The sequence below is a fragment of the Podarcis liolepis genome (genome assembly GCF_965112155.1).
Source record: "Podarcis liolepis genome assembly, chromosome: 3".
Taxonomy (NCBI): domain Eukaryota; kingdom Metazoa; phylum Chordata; class Lepidosauria; order Squamata; family Lacertidae; genus Podarcis; species Podarcis liolepis.
In genome coordinates, this window is record NC_139557.1 from 30746273 (window position 1) to 30757773 (window position 11501).

The window sequence follows — 11501 nt, forward strand, 5'->3', positions numbered from 1 at the left end:
GAATTTTGCCAATGCAGAGGCTTAAAAGGGGCGGCTGTCTAAATGGTAGGCAAAAGCAACCACACATAACACACCCTAAGAACATGATGGCACATACAAAAGGGTGGATGTGCAGATGCATAATCACCCCAACACACACACACACCCTCTCCAGATTCCTCCTTTTTGTGCGCACAATATACAGCACTGCACAGAGAGGAAAAAAGAGGTGCAAGATAGGCAGTAGATGCAGAAACGCATGTAAAAATCTAATGACCGGGGGCGGGAATCTGCTACTTTCGGGTGGGCAATGTGGGGTGGGGTTGCAAAGGGGGAGGAATGCAAGCTCGGAATCACAGAAAAAGGGGGATGGGATAAAATGGGGGGTGGGGAGGGAGGAACTATATCCTATTCTCATTCCCTCTAAAGGCAGGAGGGCGACTGCTCTTTGCTGCTCCTGCAGCCGCCGCCGCCGCCGGGGATCCTCACCTGGTCTATGGGCAGCCGAACGGCATTGCTGAGCGGCTGCAGCAGCGTGGAGCCGGTGGTGCTGGTGGTCATGGCGAAGGAAGCTCGCTCTCCCCCCCGACCCCCGACCCACCCCCCACCCCGCAACTCCGGGGCCGGCCCGGGAAGGATGGGGAAGCGGGGCGAGAGAGGAAAGCGGGAAGAAGAAGGACCAGCCGCCGCCGCCGCTTCTCCCCTTAGAACATCAGTCAACAGTGGCAGCGAGGAGGCGAAGGGGAAAAAAAAAAGCCCCAGCCCTCAGCGGCGTCGTGACAACAAGGGAGGCGGGACGGGGGTGAGGAGAAAACTCCGAAGTGACAGCGCCGCCGCCCAATCGCGGGGCACCCGAGGAGGCGGGCCCGTAAGTGGCACCGGCGGCGCTCAATCCGAACGCGATCCTGTTCTTGAGTGACGGCGCCGCGAAGGGAAAGGCGCCAATTGCTGCCCAGCCGAGGCAGGGCAAAGGAGGAGGCTTCTTTTTTGCGGGTTGGGGGTGAGGGGAGAGAGGGAGGTCGAGGCTGGCTGGCTGGCTCGGCCGGGGAAGATGGTGCCTTTGCAAGCGGCCGCTTCTGGGGAAAAGGGAGGAGGAAGGGAGAGAGGGAGGAGGTTGGGGGTTCATGCAATTGTTTCAGTGGGGTATTGGGGCGCGGCGGCAAGCTGGAGAGGCGCGCGTGTCGGAGTGGGGCGCCCCCTCGTATAATGGGGTGGGGGACACAATAGGGACAGGTTTCTTTGGAGGGAAGTGGAGAGGCGCAGATAGGAAGGGTCGGAGTGCTTCTCAGGTAGGCGACTTTGCTTGGGTTCCGTCTACCTTTATGGGCGATGCATCCCAGGCAGGGAAGCCCGCCCGCCCCCGCGCCGTGGCCCTTGCAATCATTTAGCAGGGTCATCTCCCCCTTGCAAGCATTTTTCAGGGTCATGTGTGTGTGTATGTGTCCCAAAAGCCACCTGCAAAGATGAATACACTCTTTTAAAGAAGCCATGCACTTCGAAAACAGCAGCAGCAGCGCCGCGGCACCTTCGCTGCTGGGACCCGCTGAAAACGTCACAAAGCTTTTGTGAGGGAACTTGGCAAGTTGTGTGCAGGGTTGGGTGTTCAGCAAAACAAGGGGATAAACGGGGTGTGGGCGGATAGTGTGTTCCTGGACCTGACGGAGAGGAGAACCCCAGATTGCAGTTAGTAACCATTCAGAGCGATGGAAAAGAGAGGTGCAACCTGGTTTGCCTGTGTATGTGAGAGGAGTACTTTCCTTAGACCCAAGTCCTCAGGCACAGGAAAATATTGCTGTTGGTTTATATAGGTACTTGCATCCTTCTTTTTAGCCTACAGAGGCATTCAAAGCAGCTTGTAAAAGATTCTCCATATACAGTGGTACCTCAGGTTACATAGGCTTCATGATATTCTTGTAAAGAAGCTGGTAAAATGCGGTCTTGACTATGCTACCACTCAGTGGATTTGTAACTGGCTGACTGACCGAACCCAAAGGGTGCTCATCAATGGTTCCTCTTCATCCTGGAGAAGAGTGACTAGTGGGGTGCCACAGGTTTCTTTCTGTCTTGGGCCTTATTCAACATCTTTATCAACGACTTGGATGATGGACTCAAGGGCATCCTGATCAAATTTGCAGATGACACCAAACTGGGAGGGGTGGCTAACACCCCAGAGGACAGGATCACACTTCAAAACGACCTTGACAGATTAGAGAACTGGGCAAAAACAAACAAGATGAATTTTAACAGGGAGATATGTAAAGTATTGCACTTGGGCAAAAAAAATGAGAGGCACAAATACAAGATGGGTAACACCTGGCTTGAGAGCAGTACATGTGAAAAGGATCTAGGAGTCTTGGTTGACCACAAACTTGACATGAGTCAACAGTGTGACGCGGCAGCTAAAAAAGCCAATGCAATTCTGGGCTGCATCAATAGGAGTATAGCATCTAGATCAAGGGAAGTAATAGTGCCACTGTATTCTGCTCTGGTCAGACCTCACCTGGAGTACTGTGTCCAGTTCTGGGCACCACAGTTCAAGAAGGACACTGACAAACTGGAACGTGTCCAGAGGAGGGCAACCAAAATGGTCAGAGGCCTGGAAACGATGCCTTATGAGGAACGGCTAAGGGAGCTGGGCATGTTTAGCCTGGAGAAGAGGAGGTTAAGGGGTGATATGATAGCCATGTTCAAATATATAAAAGGATGTCACATAGAGGAGGGAGAAAGGTTGTTTTCTGCTGCTCCAGAGAAGCGGACACGGAGCAATAGATTCAAACTACAAGAAAGAAGATTCCACCTAAACATTAGGAAGAACTTCCTGACAGTAAGAGCTGTTCGACAGTGGAATTTGCTGCTAAGGAGTGTGGTGGAGTCTCCTACTTTGGAGGTCTTTAAGCAGAGGCTTGACAACCATATGTCAGGAGTGCTCTGATGGTGTTTCTGCTTGGCAGGGGGTTGGACTCGATGGCCCTTGTGGTCTCTTCTAACTCTATGATTCTATGATTCTAGGTTAAGAACAGTTTCAGGTTAAGAACGGACCTCCGGAACGAATTAAGTACTTAACCCGAGGTACCACTGTAATCACACTCAAATCTGGTGCAGGAGCAGAGATTGCATGGCATCCACAAGGAATCAGGAATATCTAGGCAGGATTTCTGACATTCATGCAACTCCCTTTGAGGTTTCCTGAGGCAAGGGACTGGGGTTAAGTGGTGGGATCTCGCTCAGTCCAGATGGCAGAGGCAGCCTTCAATCCCTGGTTGGCAGTAGCCAGGCAACACCAAAGGTCCTTTGAACTAAAGGGGTGGGCCTGGGCAACTGGATCCCTCTCACTCTGAACAGAATCATAGAATTGTAGAGTTGAGAGGGAGTTGAGAGTCCAACCCCCTGTAATGCAGAAATGTGTTACCCAACATGGGGCTCAAACCCATGACCCTGAAAGAGTCATTCTCTGTAATGGTTGCTTTGTAGGGCCTTCCCCACAGTTGACCGATATGGCTACTTACAAATTTTGTCCATTGGTTTTTCTAAAACTGTTCAAATATTCATCTAGTACATTTTGAAGCAAGTTCTCTTTTGAGGATTTGAGCCGTTTCATTAGTTATTCCTGCAGTTACAGGATTCCCTGTTGGTTAAATCCCTCAGAAGCAGATACAGTTTGCAAGTAGCTGTGTTTTCTCATTAGACAAAGCCCAAAAGCAACTGTAGTATGATATCTTGTCAGGAGTGGAGACCACTTGACACTCGCTCCCCCCCCCCCCGAATTGGGTATTTAATTTTTATATTAGTAAAAACTCTCTAATATTGGGGGGGGGGTTAACCGGATATCTTAGAGCATGAGATGAGAACATTAGGCCCAGTGACCAAATATGCCCCACTCTGTTAGGACTCTCCCCATACCACAACCCCTCTCCAGCTCTGTTATTGAGTGTTTTTACTGGCTCAGGTGTGTCCTTCACCTGTTGTAAAGCTTTTTAGTTACTTTAAATACAGGGTAGAGAAAGGTGTTGTGTGTTTGTAGAGACTAGCCTACTGTACAAAGGCAAATCTGCCCAGATTTGCCCCTAGCCCCAGAAAGGAATGCAGCTGAAAAAAGCTCATCACCCCATCCTGTGTTGTTCTTACATGCATGTAAGCCCACTAGCATCTAAGAGCCCTCAAAAGAAAGAAAGAAATTTCCCTCTGTTGCTCAAAATGCACTATGTGAGCTTTTAAATTGTGCCTCCACATCTCAAAATCCATCAGTTACCAATATTTTCACAGGAAAGATGCAAAAAGCAGGAGGGGAGGACATTGCTCAGAATAACTTGAAGCATGTTTTTAGTCCTGTACAAGAACCAATGTCATAGATTCTGACTCAAAATCTGGAAGGAGAGTTGAACGATGGAACAACCTGCCTTAATATTTACCCAACCCTGTTCTCAAGCTGCGTTCACTATTTTCTCACTTCAAAGAGTTCTAAATGCATCTGGAACCTTGCAATGACTTTTCCTTTTGTGAACGTTTTCAAGGAAAACTAAGATAAGCAATTACTGTATTCAGTTACTGTAGGCGCCCAAAAGTCCTAGATGATGTGTTCCTAGGCCATGGTGCCAAGCGGTTCTGGCCTTGGTGTGATGCTGCCTCCCCAGTGACTCGTGGGTCACTATCCTGTCCTGGCTCTGCGAGTGCCATGGGTAGCCCCCATCTCAAGGTCTTGTGCGGAATGGTGCACACAGTCACACATTTGACCATTTCCTTGGAGTTCCTTATCAAAGACACACACACACAGTGTTGAGGACTAAGTGTCAGAGAATTCTGATGGAAATGGGACCGGAAATTGCCAGTCTTTGCTTATTTGTCCTGTAGTCAGAAAGTAAATCAATCTGGTGATTCACTGTTGTTGCTTGCAGTCCACAAACAGTATGTTTAACTGATTACGCATGCCCCCTACATTTGCATTGCATTTCAGTGAATGAGACGGATTAATGCAATGACAATGTAATTTATATAATTAATTGCATACAAATTGCTAGTGAGGAAAAGTGGGTGGGGCCACAGGTGAGTACTCCTGGTACAGTAGGCTGCATTCCAACCATGCAAAAGTCATACTCCCATCCTTCATCTAGACAAGTAAGGGGCATTATCACATTCCAGCCAGGCAAAAGCATTTGAAGAGAGGGTTGTATCCTGTGGAGAACCCCAAGGGTCAGATAGATAGGCCTGGAAGGCCACTTTTGGCCCCCAGGCTGAGGTTCCTCACTTCTACTTTAGAATCTCTCTCTGAGTCTTCAAGAAGGCATTTCCAGAAATATGTTCCAAGTCATGTGTTGAATTACCTCACCTCACTTGGCAGGAAGCCCATGTACAAGCATTAGGATAATAGATCTAGCTATGTATCAGTATACGTTTTCCATAGTTCAAGTGTTGATTTCTGAGTATCAATACTCAGAATGCTGAATCAGCCCACAATTATTTCACAGCAGAGCCTCTGCTACAGCTAGGGAAATAATGGTTGTGCTTTTCAGTAATCTCCATTGTGTTTGATATTCAAAGCACTTTGCAATACCATAGTACCTCGGGCTACAGATGCTTCAGGTTACAGACACTTCAGGTTACAGACTCTACTAACCCAGAAATAGTACCTCAGGTTAAGAACTTTGCTTCAGGATGAGAACAGAAATTGCGTGGCGGCGGCGCGGTGGTAGCTAAAGTGGTACCTCAGGTTAAGAACAGTTTCAGGTTAAGAACGGACCTCCAGAACGAATTAAGTTCTTAACCCAAAGTACCACTGTATGTTAATTAGATAGAGAGTTTGGATGTGATACAATGGGTTTTTGAGTCACCATATGCAAAGCCTTGCTCAACAATTTGGCCTTCCTATGTTTGATTGTGTATTCAGAGTTTGGGCTATCCCAGAGGTACCATTCACTTGCTTAAATACACACATTTAAAATACACAAGTGGGTTTTAAAACCCACTTTCCACACCTTGGTCATTTGCAGATGTCATTTTTTAAGGATTTAGTTTTATTTTTATTTCTTTAAATCCAAATCCTAAGAGAAAGAATTCTACCTCGAGGGCATAATTAAAAACGAACAGGATGCACAAGCTTAGCTTTTGCTTTTATGAAACTGGAGGCAAATAAGCATTACCTAATTAACAAAAGGAAGAGAAAATAAAAACTGCCATTGTCCTTGGGGAAGTTGCGGAAATTATATTGCGCAGGAAGTTAAGATGATGACTCTATCTGTACTCTGTACTTTTGCCCTTTTCTGTAGAAACAGAAGAGCTATTTCTCCACATATAGCAAACATCGGGTCTCACCCGACAGGGCCATTTAGCTCTTTCATTCAGGAAGGTGAAACACACAGCTTCAGGCAGTGTAATTTAGGTAGATAGCTAAAGCCAGGAATTGATATCTGAGAGACTTTAAAGTCTTCACCCTACCAGGTGATGGGGAGTAAGACCAAAGGGGCATTTGATGCTGCACTTCAGGCAATGAAATATTGGACTGGCGCTGTTTGACCATGATCCTTGCCTCTGCCCCTTGCTTTTTTCTTTTTCTTTTGCCTGATCCAAAGCATAGCCTCTGGTCTGTCTTCAACTACATTATTTACTTGTGGGCTTCCACCTGCCTATGCCAGCACTGCACCTCAGTACAGTAGTGGTTTGTCTCTGAGCTTGATATAAGCTTGACACAAGTTCTGCTCCCTAGTCTTCAGGCAAAATCTCTTATTTATTTAATATTTATATCCCACTTTATAGCTCCAAGACACTGTCAAAATGAAATCACACGAAAATCAGCACAAGAACAGAAATTGGATGAGGTCTATATGGAACCAGGATTTTTCAGGCGGCACTTCTTGAATTTACTGTCACCCAGTTTGGTGTGACTGGGCCAATTTGGATACCTGTGAAGATACCATCACTCATCTGGAGATTGTGGAGACAGGTTTGTCCGTAACTGGAACTTGTTGGACACCATTTTGAATCAAGATGGCAGACTGAACCATTCCAAACTGCGCCAATTTGAACACCTCTGAAGATTTGTCCTGTCTCAAGTGCAGTTACTTTTCATTCAACAAATTGTTTTTCTTTGTTTAAAAACATAGGAGGACAAAATTCCCATAGCACCACAGACTACCTAGATGAGGGGGAGTCCATATGGTGAAAATGTTGGTGCATGTGGCGGGTTGGTGTCCTTCATTCTGAGACTCTTGCAGGATACATGCCATTTAAAGCACCAAGAGAGCTATGTTCTTCAAAGCAAAAATATTTGAGAAAATATAGTACTTAAAATCGATTGGCTGCGACTTGGAGTGTTCGTGGCCTCTCCCTGAGATATTTATGGGCACAGCAAGTGGTAGGATTAAGCCAGGCATAGTCAACCTCAGCCCTCCATATGTTTTGGGGACTACAATTCCCATCATCCCTGACCACTGGTCCTGTTAGCTAGGGATCATGGGAGTTGTAGTCCCAAAACATCTGGAGGTCTGAGGTTGCCTATGCCTGGATTAATCTTAAAGAACTAGCAGGAAGATACAACAGGCTTGTTCATACGACCATGATATGTGAAGGAATGGATAATGCTACTGCTTGATCCGGAATGGACCATGGATACAGTGCAGAATTACCACAGTCCTTGCTCAGGAGCCTAAAGGAGCTTCCAGACTCTTTCTGTTTTGGGGTGGGATCCAATCACACAGCAGCAGATTCAGATTGCAAAATTAAAGCTCATTTGGCAGTCTTGCACCACAAACCTGCTTACCCCCCAAATCAAGACTTTTTGCAAGAAGAAAAGTGATGGGGAAATGCACTGGAAAGAATGGGATAAACATTGCTTGAAGCAATGCAGTCTAACCTTCCTACAAACTTTGTGAAAACAATTCAGGAAGAATCTTCAATAAACAGAACATCTGGAAGTGGCCTAAGCTGCTCTTACAGATGGACAAGGCCAATCCAGGAAGAGAGGCCAAGCACTGGCATGGGTTGCCATATGTCCTCTTTTTCCAGGGCATGTCCTCTTTTTCATAGGTAGAGTCGTCATAGCGATCCATAGTTAAAAGTAGAAGTTGCCCATTGTGTCCTCTTTTTTGCTCTTCAAAATATGGCAACCCAACACAAAAACAATCTCTAGGAAATGCTTTCTTTTCTCTCTCAACTATGAAGCAGCCATAGGCATAGATTTTAAAGCTCACAGTCAAATTGTTGGGATTATTAGGATTATTATTTGATGAAAGCATTTCGAATGAGGCTGAGTGGGAAGTAAGTCATACTTTCATGACAAGAAGTCATTGAACGCAGCCAAATGTGATGCCACTCAAGCAATTACTGTTTGCAGAGACAGACAGCATGCTTAATATAGTGCCTTTTCTGTTCCTTCTTTTGCAAACAGCCCATAGCACCAAATGTTGTTGTGCTAAATAATACGAGGGATTCTAATAAAGGTGGCAGCCATGAAAGGCATGTCACTGCAAGCTCCAGGCCTTCCCCGCTGCTATCTGGCTCCCGGCCCAGTTTCTGGCCTCTTTCATGCCCTGATAAGGGGAAGAGAGAAGCCCTCTTGAGGGAGATGTCCACCGCAGACTTTGGTCGCCCACAGCTGACCTCACCACAACCAGCCACTACCAAGAAGTCTTCCCCAAATAGGAATCCTACTGCAGACAGAGGAAGTGAAATGGAATCTATGACGGTGATAAATTATGTCACTTCAGCCATAGGTGGCTTATTTAAATACCACACAGGCCAAGTCTCTTCCCACAGGGGCAGGGTGTTCTCTGCAGTTATTCACAGAAACCATCTGGTGGTTTTGAGGTGTGGTGGAAGGCAGTGCTGTGGCCCTATGACAATATCCATGAGTGTATATGTGACATAGATCCCAGGGCTGCACTGGCTTCTGAGCAGTCTTCCTGCTAGACCTTTGGTCTCATCCGGGAGAGCGATTTTTCTGTTCACATTATGTTATAATGAGCATTCTTGATAGTAGATTCATTTGTGACTGAATGAGTTTTGGGCTTCCAGTTGAAATGGGTGATAGCAGCTTTTAAATATAGATATATACATAGAGATAGATAGATACAGTGGTACCTTGGGTTACATACGCTTCAGGTTACATACGTTTCAGGTTACAGACTCTGCCAACCCAGAAATATTGCTTCAGGTTAAGAACTTTGCTTCAGGATGAGAACAGAAATTGTGCTCTGGCAGCGTGGCAGCAGCAGGAGGCCCCACTAGCTAAAGTGGTGCTTCAGGTTAAGAACAGTTTCAGGTTAAGTACGGACCTCCGGAATGAATTAAGTACTTAACCCGAAGTACCACTGTAGATAGATAGATAGATAGATTCCATAGCCCCTGGAGCTCTACAGCTTCCCTGGCATATTGAGATTGCAAAATGATAAACCAAATATTAAACATAAATTGAAAGGAGATCATAGATTGGTCATATGTTTGTTCATTCTATCACATTTGCTACACATATTTCCTGGCAGCTGCATGCATCTTAACAGTGCCAAATTAAAGAATAATTCATTTGCAAATATCACCACAATTGTGATAATTTTTAATTCTACTCACCTTCTCTACCTGTGGTTTACTACTTCCTTCCGTAATCATTACACTTATAAGGAAGGTTATCTCATCATACTAACTATCTTAAATTTCTGCATTTCAGGGGATTTCCTTCCTCTCCTGGCAACTGAAAGTAAAACCACTGGTCTTCTAACAAGAGCTAGATGATTCCTTATCCCATGGCTCAACATTGTTGGCTGCTTCCAGTCATTCTGTGCGTTGAGGAGTTCCAGTGGCACTGTTCTCAAATGTTTTTGTTTGCTTTGAATGAGGAACAGAGGAAGGTGCCACATGCTGTCAGACCACTGATCCATCTAGCCCATGATGATGAGGATGATTATAAATATTTATACCCCACCCATCTGGCTGGGTATTGTCAACACTGCCTGACAGCAGGTTTTCAGGCTGGAATGTTTTCTGGTTCCACCTAGGCATGCCAGGATTGAACTCTGAGCCTTTTTCATGCAAGGCATGCGCCTTTGAAATATTTGCTTTATATACAAATGTGCAAGCAGAGCATAACTGGAAGCACAGAGGCACTCTCGTGAGGCAGCAGATCTCCTCCTCAACAAGACATCCAGACAGAGATGTCCCACATCTAACACAGTATCTTCAGCCTGGCTTTGCTCCAAACTGTAAAAGCTTATTTCTTCACATGATCAATGTACATCTACCTCCTCTAAGCTAAAGCAGGGATGACCTTCCTGAGCTCTCAACCTGGCTATCTTCTTCAAGGCACTGAACAAAGATCTCTAAATATCAAGGAACTATCTTTTAACAGCGAGCTGCTCAGCTGGCCATTCTGGCAATCTGCTTAGCAAAGGAATGGGTTGCTACAGGAGATGCTCTACTATGGGTTTTCACTGCTAGGACTTGCATGGAAAGATAATAAAAATTCAGAATGCTCCCCCCTTTTCTCTCCACAAGGAAGAATGTGAGTTGCTTTTAGAGCCGTGAGCATTGATTTTCCCACCCCTTCAAAGCTTTGTTGAGGTTGTTATTGTTCCCCCAATCAGTCTCATATTGTCTTCATATCACGATGAAGAAGGTGTCGATCTATTGCTCACAATTCATTATTTTGTCATTTCCATAAAGACTTCTCCGCTGGATGTACAATCCAATTGGGGGTGAGGGAAAGTCTGGTGATTTTGAGAAGAGTTAATAATTCAGACACACAGTTTATTATATATAATATTACTTCTCTGCTTTCCCCGTTCTCTCTTTACTGTTTGAAATAACCTGATCATTTAGGCATTTTTCTAGCTCAGTTACAACCAGCAAATTCGCTTGAATGAAGATCAATATTGTTTATCCTTCTATAGGTGATAGTTAGCTAATTAATGCGAATTGTCTGCATTATCAGCTCTGCTTTGTGAATGACCACTGTCGTCATTTTACATACACTGATAAGCTTTAATGAAATTATCATAGTTCATTTTCATTCACTTGATTTTTTCTGACCCTACTCCATGCATCTGGTGAACTCTAATCCACAAAATCTTATGCCATTAAAAATGGTTAGCCTTTAAGATTCCACAAGACTCTTTGCTTGGGCTATATTAAAATGTAGTGATGTATAGAAGTGAGAGCTGGACCATAAAGAAGGCTGATCGCCAAAGAATTGATGCTTTTGAATTATGGTGCTGGAGGAGACTCTTGAGAGTCCCATGGACCGCAAGAAGATCAAACCTATCCATTCTTAAGGAAATCAGCCCTGAGTGCTCAGTGGAAGGACAGATCCTGAAGCTGAGGCTCCAATACTTTGGCCACCTCATGAGAAGAGAAGACTCCCTGGAAAAGACCCTGCTGTTGGGAAAGAAGGAGGGCACAAGGAGAAGAGGACAACAGAGGATGAGATGGTTCTTGAAGCTACCAGCATGAGTTTGACCAAACTGCGGGAGGCAGTGGAAGACAGGAGTGCCTGGCGTGCTCTGGTCCATGGGGTCACGAAGAGTCAGACACGACTAAACAAC

The 11501-nt window shown here is 45.4% G+C and overlaps 1 protein-coding gene and 1 long non-coding RNA gene across 2 annotated transcripts in view; one reads left to right on the top strand and one right to left on the bottom strand.

The window, feature by feature from the left end:
* MBOAT2 (membrane bound glycerophospholipid O-acyltransferase 2) overlaps positions 1–908 on the bottom strand; it is a 75279-nt gene extending 74371 nt beyond the window's left edge. The window contains exon 1 of the mRNA XM_083495626.1: positions 469–908. Coding sequence (XP_083351752.1) covers positions 469–540 — 72 coding nt within the window. The 5' untranslated portion in view covers positions 541–908. The remainder of the gene's footprint in view (positions 1–468) is intronic.
* Positions 909–1022: 114 nt separating this feature from the next.
* On the top strand, positions 1023–11057 carry LOC310703475. The gene is made up of 2 exons (XR_014524169.1): positions 1023–1787; positions 9632–11057. It is a non-coding gene; the product is annotated as an uncharacterized lncRNA (long non-coding RNA).
* Positions 11058–11501: the final 444 nt, after the last annotated feature.